This window comes from Aureobasidium subglaciale (assembly GCF_000721755.1).
Source record: "Aureobasidium subglaciale EXF-2481 unplaced genomic scaffold scaffold_15, whole genome shotgun sequence".
Lineage (NCBI taxonomy): Eukaryota > Fungi > Ascomycota > Dothideomycetes > Dothideales > Saccotheciaceae > Aureobasidium > Aureobasidium subglaciale.
Window position 1 is genome coordinate 166,231 of NW_013566980.1, and position 17,787 is coordinate 184,017.

Consider the following 17,787-nt stretch of genomic DNA (forward strand, 5'->3'; position numbering starts at 1 on the left):
AGGGATCTTTGCATCTTTCCGAGGAAGAGCTTGGTCTGCATCCTTGTCTGCCCATCCATGTCCCGCGTGTCCCTGCATCTTTCCGAACTGCCTTCTAGGTCTACCGCCGCTCTTCGGCAGCCATTCATGTACCGGACCTCAGCATACCTCACTTCTACAATCATCATGGCTCTCGTCACATTGCAGTCCACCAATCCATTATCGTCGTTTGAAAGTCGTGTAATACGTGGCTTGGTATGCTAATTGTGTCTCCTTTATCCCTCAAGGAGCGCAGGCAGGTTCTCCTCGATGAACTCGACCACAGCGTCCGGCCCTCTTGAAACCTGGAGGCCCTGAGGCAGAGCGAATGTCTTCAATTGCGGCCCCATAATCTCCTTGGCCTCTGCATGAATGGCCTTTGCTTGCTCCGGTGTCCACATGGATGCTGTGAACTGCATATCTTGTCAGCGTCTTGTATGTCTATCGTCCATCTTTTGTCAGGACACACCAGTACGTCGGGCTGTTCTTTGGTGACAACTTCGCGGACTTGTTCTTCGCCTGCACTCAAGTTAGCCAACATTGCTCGGCTACCGAGCTGAAACCACATACTGTCTGCATTTCCAGCGTGGATGATTGTGTATTTGTCCTTGACGTTCTCGACGACGCGGCCGATCAACCTGTAAGCACGCTCGGGTGCTGTGTTGACGGTAACGAGCTTGAAGGGTCCCAATGGCTTAGTGGTCGACATGTTGTGTGCTGTGTGATGTTTGTGATTGAGGAATAGAAAGTCAGAAACACTCGGAGAGACCCAAGTGGAACAAATGTTCTCGGCCGCCATCGGGTTGTCTTGTCAAAACACTCTGTGACTGCCCCACACGGCCGCCCTCCAGCTGTAGAGCTCTGACCAGCATACAAGTGGGTGGTGCCGTTTCGACAATTGGGGGAAACAGAGCCATTGCACCATAATACGCTGCCTTGAAGCCACTTCTCGCACTCTCGGTGTCATACTCTGCATATTATGAGTACATTTTCCTGTTGCGACTGACCAAAGACCATATTGTTCTTGTCTCGGTACTTCGGAGTGGCTTCGGCCGAGGGCTACGGAAGACCTTCTCCACCTTCGAGGGGTACAGGTGGGGAAGGTCTTTCTCAGGGTGCGGAACTGGCGTGCGGGACTTGATGGACTTCGTGATGATACCCTCTCCGCGACATCGGCAATAGACTTGGAGAGCTTCTTGTCATTGTTTCCAATGTTTCGAACTTCTTTCTCATACCAAAATTTGTTTAGATCAACACACGTCAAAATGTCATTCAACCGTCTCGTCCGCTTCGTCCCCGCCAGCGACTCCAAGGCCATTCTGATTGGCGAACCTGTCGACAGCGAACTCGATGTTGGTCTTGCTATCCGCAAGGGCAAAGATGTCGAAGTCAAGGTCTTTAGCGGAAAGTCGGCACTGAGCCCTGGATCCTTGTCAGACAAGACGGAGAAGATTGCCAAACTGCTTTCACCATTGTCACAAGCAGAGGTCGGCACGATACGCTGCATTGGCTTGAACGTAAGACTCGACCCCAGCTGGAAATTAGTGAAAGTCTGCTGACAAGGAGACACAGTACAAGAAGCACGCCGAAGAAGTCAAGTTGGCCGAACCAGAAGAGCCCGTCATCTTCCTCAAGCCAGCCACCTCCCTCGCAGACCCCTACCCTGCACCCACCGTCATCCCCAAACACACAAAGTCCTCCGACACCGCCGACTACGAATCAGAACTCGCCGTCATCATCTCAAAGCCCTGCAAGAACGTCTCCGAGTCGGAAGCTCTCGACTACGTCCTTGGTTACACGGCCGCAAACGACGTGTCCAGCCGTGCAGCTCAATTCGCTCAAAGCCAATGGTGCTATAGCAAAGGCTTCGATGGCGCTTGCCCAATCGGCCCCGTGTTGGCGAGCTCGAAACTGATTCCAGACCCGAGCAAGCTGCACATGAAGGGCAGCAAGAACGGCAACGTCATGCAAGATTCTGGCATCGACGACCTCATTTTCGATATTCCCAAACTCATCAGCTTCTGTTCTCAAGGCACCACTCTGCCTGCTGGTACTGTCATTCTCACCGGCACCCCTGCTGGTGTTGGTGTTGGCAAGGACCCCAAGGAGTTCTTGCGTGACGGCGATGAGTTTTCTGTCGAGGTCTACCCACACATTGGTACATTGACCACAGTGTTCGAGGACGAGAAGTAGAGGGGAGCATTCATAAATTTCACTCTCTGAAGAGACGAAAGCTTGACGATTTGAATCTAAATTGTAGATATCCCGAAACAATCTAACCAAGAAAATGCTATCCCAAAATCCCAACATAATTAATCCTATACATCGACGACATTCTTAATGACTGAGTGAGATCCAAGAGTTCAAGACTACCTCCATATCGTAAGCCAGTCCCCACTGCGAGCTGAGACAACGGAACAACTTCTGCATCGAGTTGAGCTCATACAGCAGATTGCGTGTCATGGACTCGTATCCGCTGCTAGAAAGCTGCTCACCACGAACAAATCTTCTTGTCGGACTTGAGCCTGCCGATGTACCCGCCAGGTCACCGAGTATGACGCAGGGGTCGACTTCGGTGAAAAGTGCGTCTTTCCAGTCGACCACGCGAGGCAGATTGACTGTCGTGTGGCCCGCTAGTGAGAACACACTGTATACAGTCGCTGCGGCGAACAGTGAACTGGGCATGTGAAGGACATGAGCACGACCACGAGGAAGCTGTTCGACAATGTCCTGAATCGCTACGGCATGAAGCAAAGCTCTGCGTGCATCTTCGGTCTTGGCCCAGGCGACCAGATCCAGCCCTGCTTTGAGTCCTCTGTTACCGCCCAAGACATGTTGTGGAATGTTATAGCGTGCACAGAGATGGCGGCACAACATAGACGAGTCGGTAGCTGCATCTAGACAGATCGAATGCCAGCGTAACAAAGCCTCAAGTGTCTCTGGAGTCGATATGGTGTTCTTAGTAATGCTCTCATGAACCTGAGCCAGCGCCCTACGAATCTCAGAGCGAGTAGGTACGCCGATAGACGGTCCATCCGTGGAGTCCGAGACGAGTGACTGTACACCTTCCAGGATGACGCGCAGTGAGAAAGAGGTCAGTGTATGCTCTGGTAACCTGCCCATGTCCACAGGCAAGAACAACGACCGGAAGATGTTGCGGAAAGAGACGTCTTGTCTGGGTTGCGATCGCATCTTAATAAGCCACTCATCTGCGGTACTTGCTTCGAACAAGCTTTCGTCGCAGGGAAGCCCAAGCTGATTGGCAGCGTGTCGCGTCGAAGTAGGATTTCCACTAGCCGATGACACCAGTCCATCCAGTATGTATTGAGCAAGCAACGCCCTCCTTTGAATCTCGTGAGCAGCCCACGTTTTCCATTGTCGGTCTTTCTCTGCTGGAGATGCATCCAATGACGGCAAGCCATCCAACGAGAATGTGTCGTTGTCATACATGCCACAGTGTCTTGCCCAGGAAAAACCTAGAGCATGGAATATTTGCGAAGTTGTCCTAAGCGCACGATTCTGACCCGTTAGTGACTGGCACACAAGATTTGACCTACGGACTTACTTTGGAGAGTGCTGCATAGACTTGACCAAGCAAAGCAGCCAGTACCAGTTGGAGGCCGTTACATGGGTCGTATGGTCCTCGATGAGTGATCAAACTTTGCCACTGCAGAGTTCGTTAACACTTTGATATTTAATCTTGAGAAGTGGATAACGAACTGAAGTTGCAACCGCTGTGTGAGAAAGACGCCACAAGGCTTCGCCTTTTGCTATGGCATCCTTGGGACCAAGGTACAACGACCCGATCGCGATTGCGTTCAAGAGCAGAGGATGGGTACATTCTTTGAACACAAATGTTGAGCGATGTAAGACAGGGAATGTCGGTATGAAGCGGACGAAGAACATGTGCAGGCACTCGTCCAGGAACACCGAAGTAATGGATGTTGCTTCTGCCTCGGCGGTGATGCTCGAAGACTATACGGGTCAGCTGGGGATAACTTGACATGGTTTGACGATTTTACCAAGTTCGAGATCATCTTGCTGACGCCGTGAACAGCCTGATGACCACCACCATTTGGTATAGACTTGATAGCCGTCCCTCGGTCATCGAATGAGGTAGGCGAATCGAGACTAGTCGGCGTAAACTGATCAAGCCCTTGGGGAAATGGCAAAGTGCCCACCGGCATGTGCGTTGTAGTATCCGTTGACATGATTGACTGAAACAGCTCCTCGGAATCAGGCCAGATCAGTTGGAAGTCGAGGTCCGTGGCACAGTGCATGTCCATCATATCAGACTCTACTTGATACGATTGCTCGTGCCAAGTTTGAGAAGTACTATGATCTGTTGGTGGTACATAGTTGTGAGACTCAATATCCTCATCGGCGGCTAGCAAGTGCTGCAATGCATTCGATTTGGCTGGTGTGTAAATCGAACTGGGAGGTGAAGCACATTTCATGCTCTCTCTACGCAGATGAAGTTTCTCATGACGAGCTAACGAATCTTGTCGACTGAATGCGCGGTTGCATTCTTTGCAGGTAAACGGTCGCACACCTGTATGAGAACGCTCGTGTCTCTGGAACATGCATGTTAGAACATCAATCTGTACGTATTATAGATGCTGAGCCATACTGTCAAGTGCTCTGCTTTGGAGTAGATTCTCTGACAGAACCGACACTCTAGTTTCTTTCCTGTGTTCGCGACGCTTTCGATAGAGGCCATTGTCGAAGATTGTGGTGAGTTGTGGAGAGGTGAAAGTGATGGTGGTGGAGAAGGAATAGGGCACAGTGCGGGGCAACGGAACGCGTAAGATCCCGTCCGGCCTCTACGGCCGACATCGCGAATGGCAGTCATAATCGGGAAGCAGAGTAGACATTCTCGAGGGCTTAGATGTAAATGAAAGTATTGCTCCAATTCTGTGAGAACTATTGATTAAAAGCTAGTCGGAAGGCATTTACAGGGGGCATTGTGAAAGAATAGCAACTAGCCCCTCTCCAGGCAATTTGATTGTACAAGACTCAAAGGGCACAGCCCCTCAAGTCGCTGCCTTTGCCGGAGCTTATGAATAGAAATAAATAGAGTCCTTGACACATCTCGAGTTACCAACTCGATTACATACTCCCAGTGTCCGATCATAAAAGCCTGCCCAACCACGAATAGAAAGGAAACCAGAATGAGATTTGCGTGGTCTGTGTCACCTGTGCAGTAATCACCCACCGCTCTAGAACATGCTCTTTCTCTTCTCAGCTGCGCTAAGAACACCTAACATCATGTGTCTGCGACCAAGACCTTGCTGGATAGGACTGGGAAGTTGCTTGACGAAAGATCCCATGTCGAAGGCGTCACCTTTCTCACTACCTGGAGTCTGAACTGCACCGCCTGCACCGAGACCTTCAAGGCTGTCCTTTGAGCTTCTCTTAGCATTGCGCTCGCTGCCGATAGGACTCTGCTTGCGGAAGCATGGCTCATCCTCCTCTGATTGGAAGTGGAGCTCACGCTCACTGATCGGGCTACCACGAGGGGATCCACTGACGGCACGGCGGAAAGAACCAGCACGAACAAGATTGTCGAGAGCGCGGCGACGTTGGCGTGTTGCAAAGTTCTTGCTGCCTTCATGCTTGCTAGTGGGCAGAGCGATGAGCTCCTCGAGCGGGGGAGGACCGCGGGGCTGACGTACGGGGTGTTCTCCAGCACGAGCAGCACCAGGTCCGAAAGTACCAGTCATTGGAGTGGGTGGGAACACGGTCCTGGCAGAGCCAAATGTAGCAACACTGCTGGTCTTGGGGCCATCCAATGCTCCAGTCATGGCGTTGATTGCAAGAGAAGATGCCTTCTTGTGGCCACGGCGGAAGGCGTTGGCAGATGGAGGAGGTAGAGGCTGGACGTGAGCGAGGTTTGACGCAGGGGAAGATGTCTTCTTAGGAGGGGTGATGGAGCGCGAACCAGTTGGCGTAGGACGCTCGGTAGGAGGCGGTGAAATCTCGGCACGGAACACAGGCTGTTGCTGCTTCTGGGGAGTGTCAACGTTGAAGAACCCGTTCTGGTTCTGCGAGACAGGAGACATGGGCGACTGAGCGTTGTTGTCCACTGCGTACTGGTATTGTCCGGTCATGGGGTTGTACACCAAGTATAGACCAGGCTGACCGGGAACCTCAATCGGCGAATGTTGTTGAGAGCGCTGTTGGCTGTAGTTGTTGACTTGAGAAGACATGGGCTGCTGGAACTGACTCATGTTCAGACTCTGCATCTGAGTAGTGCCGGCAGCAGCCGTGATGGCGGCGAGCTGCTGTTGAAGTTGTTGTTGGCGCTGAGCGAGGAAAAGACTGGTGAGCTGAAGTTGCTCCATCACGCTGGGGTCCATCTCAGCCTCTTGGCCGTAGAAGGTAGGCGGGGCCAAGACCTGCTCGGGCATAGAATACATGTGCTGTTGCTGTTGCTGCTGGTGACGTTGTTGTTGATGTTGTTGCTGCTGCTGCTGCTGCTGCTGCTGTTGCTGTTGCTGTTGCTGTTGGAATTGCTGGTGCTGCTGCTGCTGACGACCACCACCGTAGTGGTTGCCACCAAAGCTAGCGGCAGAGGCCGACTGAGGGACACTCTGCATGTAGGCGTTGTATGTATTGGGGTCCATGCCACCGAGCTGAGACTGGTAATCGAGCTGGTTGTAAGGAGCGGAAGCCGGGACGGCCTGCGTCTTCGGAGCGGTGCGGAGACCGGCGAGAAGGTGGGAGCGCGAAGTGCGAGGAGTAGGATTTGAGTCGGAGTGGTTCTCGTTGGGGCTGATGTGCTGAGGGAGGCCAACACTGAGGCGCTTGTGATTATGGGCTCCTCTGTTTCTAGAAGCAAAGCCAGAGCCGGGGGCGCCAAGGCCGTTGGAAGAGAAACCGTTAAAAGTCATCTGAGCGAGACCGCCAGCGTCCATGCTCATTATTACAGTTTGATTCGTGAGACCAGGTAAGATCTGGGCTGAAATGATGTCGATGATGCTGAGTGAAGATGATGATGCGGCCGTTCGTTAAGTCCGCTTCGTGCAAGAATGCGGAGCGTTGGGTGACAGTATGTTGAAGGACCGGTTAGAAGAATGGCAAGTCACAAGGCTCTTCGTCGAAAGCTGGATGCTATTCAAGAGAGGGTAGACGGATCCGTGGTAGAGGCAAAGTGCTTAACAAGCAGGCAGCTACACCAAGTGATGCTGAACTGAAATTACACAAACGGTCGGCGGGTACAGAGAGATCTGGTGGGCCGATGCGGTATGAGATGTGGTCGAGAGAATAAATGTTTGTCGGTCTTTCAACCAGACAGACGTGTTGAGTGCGTGTGATTACACTGTGGAAAGGTGTTTGTCGTGTTGCCGTGCGGTGTGATGTCAATGAACCAACGCGTTTACCGGGATAGGCTGTCAGAAGGCACACGTTGACGCTAGTGCTTTTGAACAGATGGATGTGTAGAATGTGTTTTGTTGCAAGTCAGAGTCCGGAGGTTTCGGAGTGATGAGTGGTCAGGTGTCAAGATTGAGGTGACTGTGAAGTTGCTCTACAAGAACACAGCGACGAATGCTAGACAGATTGGACGCGCCCGCGGGTAGAAATCGCTCTCTTTGAGGGATGGGAGATTATTAGTTTGCGGAAGGGTCGACACACAAATAGATAGTTAGAAAATGAAACAAGGCTGCAATCACCAAATGAAGGCAGAAAGGGAAGGAAGGACACACTAGGAAGAAAAGTGAAAGAGAGAAGGAAGCTGGAATAAAGAACGAGCCATCTTGTGAAGGGGTTTGCGGCAGGCTGCGCTTGGCACCATGCGCGAACGAACCCGAATAACGTGAACCCATTGACTCGGACCCCTGCGCTAAGAAAAACTATGCTGATTGCGGTCAAGACGGGCAACGAAGAATCTCCTGAAACGCTCGCTCGATAGCATCCGACTCGTCTCACAATCTCCCATACCACCTGACAGGTGCGAATCCTTTGAGCCACCAGTACACTACTGCGCCCTGGATGTTGCTGGCACCACCGATGTCCATTGTGCGGGCAGCCGGCCGCGGGTGAAGCTCCTGAATGGAAAAAGCACCGCTCTTAGAGTTTACGACCCGCAACAAAGGTGCGAGCAAATTAGATGGATCGCCAGCCTTTACTTTGATTGGCCGTCCTTTGACAGCCCGGCGCCTATGCACGCATCGTTCACGTTCCAGCTCCTCGAGTGCCACATGCCGCGCTTCTCTGGTTCCACTCATGTGGCCAGCTTCCATCACACTTGATCACAGAATGTCCTTGCATTTCTAGAAGATGTATCCTCGAATCATCTTTCTCGGACATATCTTTCTACAATATCCTGTGATGCGCACTCGCGTAGCTGCAGGCGACTCCCTCTTCTCCCAGCCTGCAGATCCTCCGCACGCGTTATACCACGGTCGATGAAACGCGCAAGAGGAGGCGTCGTAGATCCAGATATATTGGCCTACCGAGTGTCAACGGCCGCTCCGCTGGGAATGGAAACAATAGAATCTCAATTCGAGCACGTGTGCACGTTTCAAGTGTGTTCTGGCATCCCCAAAACGAAGAGCTATTGTCGCCAGGATGACCCTGCTCGTGCATGAGTGATCTTGCCAGGCCTGCACGGTGTACAGGTCGGATGCATATTGACGATCTGAAATGTCTCGTACTTATTACTATTGGTTACTGTCTAATGAGAAGTGCTCCGTTACTGGAGGTTGTCCTTCTCCTGTCCAGCCAACACGAGCTCCAAATCTTCGACCTCGATATGGTCACGAGTGTTTAGCATCCTTCGAGCCCACTTGATCTCGCTATTGATCCAAATGAGTTCACCACCATTCTGACTCTTCTTGCCCGAGTCTGTAAGCAAGGTAGCCAGGGTGTTTCCAGTCCCGATGAGCGCTCCGATGAAGCTTGATGAAATATAACTTGGCTTCTTTCCGAGCCCCAAGTTACACGTCATCCCTAGCGTATCGTATGTGACTCGCGATGGATCTGTATAGATCTGAAACTCGCAGCCAGTGCGCTTCATGTAGGTTGAGATGAAAGTATGACTTCCACATCCGACAATGTAAAGAGATGTCGGTATGGATCTAGAAGCAAGACCATTGGGAGTAAATTTGGTCGATAGGGCACGAACATAATCGGCACACGACTTCCGCATACTGGTCAGTATTTACAGCGACGTCAGAGCGTTGTGCGAATAAGCTTCTCACCTCGCAGTTGAAGTGACGGATAAAAATAACGATGCTTCGATGCGGCATATCTCCATGACGACTCCAGAGCGCCCCGAACTGCTTCTTGTCGCCATTCTTGTCTAGAATGTCCACTTGAGCAACCTTATCGAGCTCTGCCTGCGTCGGGATGCGAGTCTGTGCTTGGTCGCCCGGGTGGGACTCTGATGTGGACTTTGGTTCGACGTTCGCCATGGTGGTAACGATGATTGAGTATGAGTTGAGTGTATTGAAAGCGCGAAAGACGTTACTAAGTAGGTTCGTCTCTAAATGTGCATAGGGAAGGTGGCAGTCACTCATGTGCCAGCAAGACTGTGCGCACGGGCGTCGAACACCGCTGCGCCTAGAAGCCTCGCACAATCATCGACGGACGAACTAACATTCGTGACGATATCAGGACGAGTCTACGTGTAGTAAGGCATGAATATGTACATTGAAGACAGGTTAAACTGCTGCAAATGCTCGATGTGGCTTAAGACCTCTTATGATATCTCATGCAGATTTTCGTCTCTTGGCATCTCAATGACACGCCTGCGCGACATTGCCTCGTGGGTTTGGGCTACAATTTCATGGTCGACCTTGGACTTAGACAAAACCAATCGAGTCATGCTGGGGTGATCAAGTTCGTGTAGAGTTCAGATGCTCCGACTCGAAGAAGAGGAAACCAAATTTTCTCTATGGTTTCTCCTCTCGTTGACTTGATCCAGAGAGTGGTAGCCGCCCTCCGAGTCTGTGGGTATGCTAACAACCTTGGAGACCACTGTGGGAAACAAACGTCAGGGCATCAAACCTAGCACGAGAATATCCTCGAGCATGTAGGTAGAGGTTGCAGAAGCCCCTCCAAGAGACGCCCGACATGGACGATATCAGATTTCCTTGACTCGCTTAGGTGGCCTGAGGAAGGAGTCATCCGGTAGACCACTTCTCTTTGTTCCTGGCAGGCTGCCTGACCGTATATCATTGTCTTCGGAACTGACTTTGCGAGGAGGGTACTTGTGCTCTATACCCTCGAAGCAATTTTTCGGAGGCGCTGCTGGTAGATTGCTTTCATCGTGTAAGAAATATGGATGTTGAAGTGCTTGCTCGGCACTCAGTCGATGTAGGGGGTCATATTCAAGCAAAGCCTTGAGCATTGCCAATCCGTCACGATGTGGTGCAGGCATGTTCGCGGCCGCATATTGACTGTTTCTTGTGAGATTGTCCCACCACTTGTCCAAACCTATTGGTCGCTGGACTGCGGGATTGCCAGCGGCCAGAGTTTGCAGTTGGGGATATTCGGGCATTGCTTGAAGTAATGGCCAGCTCTCTTTCCTCGGGATACCGAGGACTTCGGCGATCTTTCCCATTTGATTCCTTTGAAACGGTACGGTCTTTTTCGAGTCTTGCTTTGCCTCTTCGCCCTTGAAAATGGGCCGCAAGCTCAGAAGCTCGGCAAATATGCAGCCAACCGCCCATGTGTCGATTGCCGGGGTGTAGTGTCGACTGCCCAGCAGGAGTTCAGGTGCTCGGTACCAAATGGTGACGACGACTTTGTCACCACCGAACAAGGCTTGAAGTGGCTTATAGAAGAGTCTTGCAAGACCCAGATCACCTATTTTGACAGACCCACCAGATGTTACCATGATGTTGGCGGGTTTCAAATCGCGATGCAAGACCCAATTACGGTGAAGGTAGAGTAGTCCCTCAAGAAGTTGATACATGATGGAGCGTAGGGTTGGAGCTGGGATAGGAGTGCGTGGATGTTGTGTGTGCCAATGTATGATTTGCAAGAGGTCGTGCTCTGCATACTCGAACACCATGAATATGCACTTGGACTCCAAGATGATCTCGACGAGGGCGATGACGTTCTCGTGAGACAACTCTGTGCAAAGAGCCATCTCTCGTATAGCAGACTGTGAGATACCTGTGTACTGTAGTTCTCCTTCCTTGTCAGGCTTGAATCTGGAGTGAAGGCGTTAGTCTTTGTTCATATTGACGGTAATTTGACGCACTTCTTGATGGCGAAGGCCTCGATAGGCTTCCCAGAGTTCCGACTCAATATCGGATGTGCTCCCCGTCCAGATTTGTTTCGGGCTTTGTAGACTCTGCCATAGGTGCCACTGCTAATGAAGCCTACAACATCGTAGTTGTCATTAATGCGCCTCTGACTCGTGTATCCCATAGACGACATCTTCGTATCGGCAGGCTCTGTCAAGTGGAGATTTAGCCGCAGTGCTACTTGTCCAGTGCAATATGGAGGCAGGCTCGGACGTCACAGGACAACATACCATTAAAAGCAGAGTGAAGATTTCGTTTGAGGGTTAGACTACCTCCAGAGACAGAAGCAGGATTTGCATTTCTAACACTCGGCGCGGAGCTGGGTGGGTTTGCAGTATTGGCGGCAGAAGCGGTCACAGAAAGAGGCACATTTGAGAGGGCAGAGGTTGAAGTGATCATGGCGACGGATTAAATTATGCTTGGATTATGCTTACCCCACAGGCGGTCGGGTGTCAGGAGTTGAGTTTCAGCGTTGCCGAGCTGGCGACGGAAGTCGGGAGAGGTATGATGCGGCGTGTGGAGAGGAGTGGCTAGGGACTAGGGCTCGGACAAACAGCGAAACATGCGGCGAGGACAGACAAATACGAGGGAGTCGGGAGCGGATGATCAGACACGAGGATTGGCACAGCGAAAGACTCGGTTGGCATAAAGATGGTGTGGTTAGAGAAGGGCGGGCCTCTACGCGAAGACGCGGCTGTCACGGCCCGCATGTGACAAGGGCGGCTCCAGCGTGCGGCTCCAGCAGGAGCAGGTCATCCTGATTCCTGACACTCTCCGACAGCAACGTCTTGCACGTCTCTAACACTGCAAGCGTCTTCTCTTTCTCGGACAACAGCAGTCTCTGCCAAATGGAGTCCAAGTCGTGGTTCAAGGACCTCACGCCTTACTTTGTCTATGTCCTCTTCATCTCTACCATCGGTCCTCTGCTGTTCGGTTTCCATCTTGTATGTACGAGCATGTCGACAGTGCACCTCGCTCTCTAACGTTGCTATAGTCGGAACTCAACGCGCCCCAGTCGATCATAACATGTGAGAAGAAGTCCATCTCGTCGGCCCTCGCTCCAAGCCTGCCACAATGCATCCCTATGGACTCGACTCAGTTCGGCCTCGTCTCGTCCATCTTCACTCTGGGAGGCCTTCTGGGTGCCCTTGGCGCAGGTCCTGTCTCAGCTCGCTACGGTCGCTACAAGTCCATGCTCTTCAGCACCGTCCCCTTCATCATCGGGCCCGTCTTTGAAGCACTCGCTACCGATATACCCATTCTGACCATTGGTCGCTTTATCAGCGGACTTGGTGCCGGGGCCTCGGTCGTTATCGCACCCATCTTCATCTCAGAGATCGCCCCTCCCAAAGAGAAGGGCTTCTTCGGTGCCTTTACCCAAATCATGATCAACATGGGCATCTTCATCGCACAGCTCCTTGGTCTCTTCCTGAGCAAAGGCTCACTGTGGCGCATCATCCTGGCTGTTGGTGGCGCTATTGGCCTTGCTCAAGCTCTCGGACTTTTCATCGGTGGACAAGAGAGTCCAAAATGGCTTGCCGACCATGGTAGCCAAAGACAAGCAAAACGCGTTCTGCGTAACTTGAGAGGCCATGAAGCCAACATAGATGAAGAAGTCAAGGGCTGGGGCCTGGAGAGCTCGCAAGACATGGATAATGAAGAAGACAGCCTCCTCTCCAACGAAGACCGCGTGCACCCCGGCGGCATCGAACAAAGCGACCCCACTTCTGACGCTTCTGCAGGCAAGAAGATCAAAGAAGCTGTCGAAGCTCTCGGTGCTCTTGCTGTCCTCAAGAACACAGACTCCCGTCCTGCTGTCATTGCCGTCGTCGTCATCATGATTGGCCAACAGCTATGTGGAATCAACTCGATAGTTATGTATGGTGTCTCCTTGCTCTCTGACCTGCTCTCAGCGAATGCCGCCTTGCTCAACGTCCTGGTGGCAATCCTGAACATTGTTGTGACCACGTCTTGCGCTCCCCTTACCGACAAGCTTGGCCGCAAAGTCTGCCTCCTTGTGAGCATCTTCGGAATGGGCGTCTCATCTCTGCTACTAGGTATCGGTATCATGAGACATATCCCTATCCTCTCAGCAATTACTGTCTTGACGTTCGTGGCGTCCTTTGGTCTCGGTTTGGGACCTGTGCCTTTCATCCTATCTTCGGAGCTTGTTGGACCTGATGCCGTTGGGGCAACCCAGAGCTGGGCACTGGCGGCCAACTGGATCGCTACCTTTGTGGTTGCGCAGTTCTTTCCCATCGTCAACGAAAAGCTCGGTGGAGGCAAGGTTTACTTCATCTTCGCCGCCTTTGCTGCCATACTGGCTGCCTTCGTTTTCTGGGCGGTGCCTGAAACCAAAGGTAAAGCTGATGCTGACGAAGTTTGGGGTCGCAAGACCAGTAGATCTGTCGATTGAGCGACTAGAACGAACATAATACTGAATGAAATGCTTCTTTCCTGTCTAAACTATCGAAGAAGTCATGTATCAATCAAATGAACGTAGAGTAAGGTACGACGGGAATGATCGGCGAAACGTCATCACGTTCTTGCTGCTTCCCAAATCTGCCTGCTCTGCTTGAGAACCTATTCGTCAGCACCACCCATCATACCGAGAAAACAGACCTGCCAACATTGTATTCCTCGCTAAACATCAGTACGCAGCATCTATACGTATAATCAGCATCGGCATCATGATGCAAAAGTCCACAACCAAAGAGAACAAGCCGCTTGAGTCATTCAGGTTCGTCTTGAATGGCAAAGGCAAAGCAATCATCGCGACAGAAACTGCTGCTCAAGTAACCAACAAGCAAGAGACGAAGGCCGCCAAACCGAAGCTTGCACTCAGTCATACGCTCAAGAGAATGTTGAGCCATAGCTCGTTGTCAACCGTCATCACACCGGATATTACATCGATGCCTGATGACAAGCTCGTAGAAGAACATGCCTCCCAAGCTAAGCAGGCGCATACTTACCTGGAAGAGATGCTAAGAAGGAGAGCCTGCGCCTCAGCACCTTGGACCGCGCCGAAAAGGTGGCAGTCGACTGGCAGAATGTCTGGGAAACCTCTTTCAAGCACAGTAGCACCAGAGCTACGAGACGTAGGCTTACTCGCTTCCAATGTCGAAGGACCTTCTCTCCAAGTGGCTGCTCGAACAGTAGAAAGAGAAACTGCCTCCACACGGAACGCGAAAAGGAGTACCAGGTTGGGGAGAGACCTCAGCATGAATGAAACAAGCACAACTAAGGTTCAAGATTCCTTCAAGCTCAGTAAGGCCTTGCATACTATCGATAATGAGGCTCAGGGAACGTTCGAGGACGATCTTGAGGTCGTTAGACTGCTTGATGACTCTGTGTCACATGTTCAAGTCGAACATCAGAGCCTCCACCATCGCATCTTCGTAGAGAGGGCTCGAGTCAAGCCTCAGACTTTGATAGGAAGGAAGCACGCGACGAGACAAAACAGCCTGCCGATAAAGCGAAGCAGAGCAAGCTAGAGGCCGAGGAAACTGCCGAACCACAATCTTCAGTAGGCAACGAGTACATGAGACACCTGCCGAACAGAGCAGATGATGCAGATGATGACTGTAATCCTGCTGCCTACGTCGAGGCGGACAACTACAGCGATAATCTCGACGTTACAAAGATCGAGAGCCATGTGGTGAAAAATCAGCAGACGGACTGGTCTGCTATGGTGCGGGACCAAGAGAGATAGATTCCCATGGACACGACAACATCAGCGAACAGACCGGGTAAGTTGCGTGGGGTTATACTAAGATGCGACGTCTTTGTTGACTTATTCGTCAGGTTGCGGACGTTTGCGCGGTGGTGGTGATGACAATGACGACGCATCAGATCCATCTCAACCACCCACACCACGACTCGCAAAACGAACTCTGAAGCTGGGTCTACCGAAGGTGCCCAACGTCAACGAAGATACATGCTGTAAATGATGTTGAAGATCTCTCCGCAGTAATGACCGTCAAACTGATCGAAAAAAGCAATTGAGCAGCCCAGAATCGAGTCAACCACACTCACCTCAACAAGCAGTCCGACGAGCACATCCGCAACCATGTCTAGCGAATCCAGATTCCATATGGGGGCAGGATTCCGACGTATCAAATTGCGCAAAGGTGTCCAAAGATCGGATGACTTTTATCGTGCACCCGAGCTCAAAGTGAGAGGTAGGACCATGGAGCGAAAGTTGGGAGGCCAGCAAGAGGTCATCGGGCTTGGAATCGACACTTGGGAGGAACCCAGCAGCGAGTGGCAAGACATGGATGATGAGATGACGGATGACCCAAGGATTCAGGATTACTCGTCCAGACCTCCAATCCGTGAGGTTCGTCTCAAGGCGAAAGAGGTGCCGCGGCTTCCACAGCTCCCACACTATGGCGATCCAGTTGAGGCGATTCAGCAAGTTCTCGTACACGGTGGATTACTGCTCCGAGCAGGACACGATGGACTCTTACGAGTGACTCCTGAGCATGTGCTTGTGGTCAGAGAGAAAGTCGCACGCGAACGCAGACGCGAACATGAAGGTACGTTGTTTGACTGTTTCATGGTCTCCCGGGTGCTAGATTCTGCTATTCTTGGTCCGCACACGGCAGCGGGCCGAACCGCGATCAACAGTGAGCACGAGCCACATCATGGACTCCTCGCTGACTTGCAATAGAGAAAGAACAGCACGAGCGCGAACTAGATCAATTTGTCGCTACCTTTGAGCGACTTCAGCACACGAAACAGCTCGAGCCTGACAGATCCGTAGAGCAGGTTATTGCCGAGATAGCAGAGGCTGCACGCGACTTCGACGGAGCATCCGCAGAAGTACCAAACAACGACGGCGCAGTAGAGACGAGCCCGCGATTCACACAGCCATACAGTAGCTATATCGTTCGGTCGAACAGCGAATCAGACAGCGACGGCGACAAAAAGTCTGACACTTCGGTACGCACAGCCATCAGGGAGCGAGACGGTGGAACGACACCGACCCCCGGCAAGAGCCCAACGTCACTGGCCCTGGTCACCCGTCCTCTGCCACCGACTCCCACCTTCCCTAGCTCGGATTTTCTTCTCAACTCCAGCAGCCCCGACGACCATGAGGAATTCATCTCGCTGAACGATCCCAACATCACTCATCACCTCGCCCGCGCCCTTCACAACATCTATTCTCGATCCATCTCCATGGCCGCACAGAACCCTGCTATGGCCAACTCGGCCCCATACACTCTTGGGGGCAATATGCCTGCAGCCGGTCACCACAGCGATATGCAACACATCTGGTCGTTGGTGCAAGAATTGAGCCAGGTCTTGCAACAGAATCGCGAGAACTATGACGAACTCCAAGAGGGCCTCACACGTGCCCAGGTACGCCTCTCTTCCCAAGGAATGGAAACGCTGCTTCGGCTGCTCACACGACTTTTTCTAGACCACCAGACCTGTTGAGAATGGAGTCTTGCCGAATGGAGATGCAAACGGTACGGTCGTTCATGCTTTTGCTCGTTTTCTGTCATCCACAGCGCTTAGATACCCTTGCTGTTCCTTATGCTTCCCTCGTTCATTCGCTGATATTCAAGCTTTTCCCAGACTCTCATGTCCCTCATGCTTCCCCTGATGCCGACACAAGCGCTCTGCAAGCCCAACTGTCCGACGCCTTGTCTCGCATCAACGAGCTAGAAGCAGAATGCAAGGATGCCAACGACGTCATTGATTACGCCGAAGACATTGTTCAGAAGTTCAAAACACAGATTCAAGAGTACGCTCGTAACCACCAGAGCGCAACCATCGGTCAGACCATCCAGGCTCTCCGTTCCTGCCAAAATGCTGACCCAGTGCTAGCTTTACACGCACACTACAACTCGTTACTCGAAACGTCACGCAACGAAACCATCCAAGCCCAGCTTACGCACCAAGCCTGGCAAGCCTCATTAATGCGCCTATCCGAATACCTGCGTCTAGCTCAGCGTGCTCACGAGGAAGGAGCACTGCCGTACCGCCGTCGTATCGCTGCGTTGAAAGAAGAGAACCGCATCTTACGCGCCAAAGCTGGATGGGAGCCTGCTAGCGAGAGCGAACACAGTGATGATGAGGATGATGTCTTTGGCGAGGCTATCGAGGCAGAGTCTTCTTGATGAGTGTACATTTGTTGAAAGGAGATTATGCATTGCATCAATCAGCATGGGTATAACATGGAGTTCAGGGCGAAGGGAGTGGTCAGAGGGATCTGCTCTTTGGTGCTGATGCAATTGGCATGGATAGCCCTCAGTGCGTACGGACTCAAATCGCATTATAGATCGAATCAAATCCGTCAAACCTGTCAAAGCTCATACCCGTGCGCGGAATGCTGTCTCATGTGGCTGTCTCAAAGCAGAAAGTTTTCTGAATCTGAAAGCGATGGCACTGGGCTGCGTCTTATATTTTCCGATTCCCATCTTGGATTCGTTGCATTGAGATGTAACTGTGCCTTGCTGCAGCTCGTCCTTGCTCAGCTAAATAGCCATGTCAAGCTCCACCT

At 51.9% G+C, this 17,787-nt stretch overlaps 9 protein-coding genes across 9 annotated transcripts; 4 read left to right on the forward strand and 5 right to left on the reverse strand.

Moving 5' to 3' along the window:
- Positions 1 to 254: 254 nt before the first annotated feature.
- On the reverse strand, positions 255 to 727 carry AUEXF2481DRAFT_6359 (uncharacterized protein; the record flags this gene model as incomplete). Its single annotated transcript, XM_013486741.1, has 3 exons — positions 255 to 431; positions 488 to 537; positions 589 to 727. The coding sequence occupies 3 exons, from the start codon at positions 725 to 727 to the stop codon at positions 255 to 257; spliced, it is 366 nt and encodes a 121-aa protein (XP_013342195.1).
- A 556-nt stretch (positions 728 to 1,283) lies between these two features.
- Positions 1,284 to 2,211, forward strand: AUEXF2481DRAFT_66972 (uncharacterized protein; the record flags this gene model as incomplete). The annotated part of the gene is made up of 2 exons (XM_013486907.1): positions 1,284 to 1,535; positions 1,591 to 2,211. 2 exons carry the CDS (start codon positions 1,284 to 1,286, stop codon positions 2,209 to 2,211), a joined length of 873 nt encoding a protein of 290 aa, XP_013342361.1.
- A 144-nt stretch (positions 2,212 to 2,355) lies between these two features.
- AUEXF2481DRAFT_47444 (uncharacterized protein) lies at positions 2,356 to 4,738 on the reverse strand (the record flags this gene model as incomplete). Its single annotated transcript, XM_013486899.1, has 5 exons — positions 2,356 to 3,537; positions 3,584 to 3,685; positions 3,739 to 3,993; positions 4,041 to 4,592; positions 4,649 to 4,738. The coding sequence occupies 5 exons, from the start codon at positions 4,736 to 4,738 to the stop codon at positions 2,356 to 2,358; spliced, it is 2,181 nt and encodes a 726-aa protein (XP_013342353.1).
- A 499-nt stretch (positions 4,739 to 5,237) lies between these two features.
- On the reverse strand, positions 5,238 to 6,941 carry AUEXF2481DRAFT_30860 (uncharacterized protein; the record flags this gene model as incomplete). Its single annotated transcript, XM_013486817.1, has 1 exon — positions 5,238 to 6,941. The coding sequence occupies one exon, from the start codon at positions 6,939 to 6,941 to the stop codon at positions 5,238 to 5,240; it is 1,704 nt and encodes a 567-aa protein (XP_013342271.1).
- Positions 6,942 to 8,611: 1,670 nt separating this feature from the next.
- On the reverse strand, positions 8,612 to 9,297 carry AUEXF2481DRAFT_41510 (uncharacterized protein). Its single transcript, XM_013486869.1, has one exon. The coding sequence runs from the start codon at positions 9,167 to 9,169 to the stop codon at positions 8,714 to 8,716; it is 456 nt and encodes a 151-aa protein (XP_013342323.1). The 5' UTR covers positions 9,170 to 9,297; the 3' UTR covers positions 8,612 to 8,713.
- An 808-nt stretch (positions 9,298 to 10,105) lies between these two features.
- On the reverse strand, positions 10,106 to 11,409 carry AUEXF2481DRAFT_47445 (uncharacterized protein; the record flags this gene model as incomplete). The annotated part of the gene is made up of 2 exons (XM_013486900.1): positions 10,106 to 11,180; positions 11,231 to 11,409. The coding sequence occupies 2 exons, from the start codon at positions 11,407 to 11,409 to the stop codon at positions 10,106 to 10,108; spliced, it is 1,254 nt and encodes a 417-aa protein (XP_013342354.1).
- Positions 11,410 to 11,900: 491 nt separating this feature from the next.
- AUEXF2481DRAFT_304796 (uncharacterized protein) lies at positions 11,901 to 13,829 on the forward strand. Its single transcript, XM_013486956.1, has 2 exons — positions 11,901 to 12,220; positions 12,271 to 13,829. Exons 1-2 carry the CDS (start codon positions 12,125 to 12,127, stop codon positions 13,690 to 13,692), a joined length of 1,518 nt encoding a protein of 505 aa, XP_013342410.1. The 5' UTR covers positions 11,901 to 12,124; the 3' UTR covers positions 13,693 to 13,829.
- On the forward strand, positions 13,745 to 14,994 carry AUEXF2481DRAFT_41513 (uncharacterized protein). The gene has a single exon (XM_013486870.1). The coding sequence runs from the start codon at positions 13,970 to 13,972 to the stop codon at positions 14,768 to 14,770; it is 801 nt and encodes a 266-aa protein (XP_013342324.1). The 5' UTR covers positions 13,745 to 13,969; the 3' UTR covers positions 14,771 to 14,994.
- Positions 14,995 to 15,085: 91 nt separating this feature from the next.
- On the forward strand, positions 15,086 to 17,613 carry AUEXF2481DRAFT_304798 (uncharacterized protein). Its single transcript, XM_013486957.1, has 5 exons — positions 15,086 to 15,814; positions 15,949 to 16,640; positions 16,702 to 16,750; positions 16,860 to 17,060; positions 17,112 to 17,613. The coding sequence occupies exons 1-5, from the start codon at positions 15,346 to 15,348 to the stop codon at positions 17,402 to 17,404; spliced, it is 1,704 nt and encodes a 567-aa protein (XP_013342411.1). The 5' UTR covers positions 15,086 to 15,345; the 3' UTR covers positions 17,405 to 17,613.
- The last annotated feature ends 174 nt before the right edge of the window (positions 17,614 to 17,787 follow it).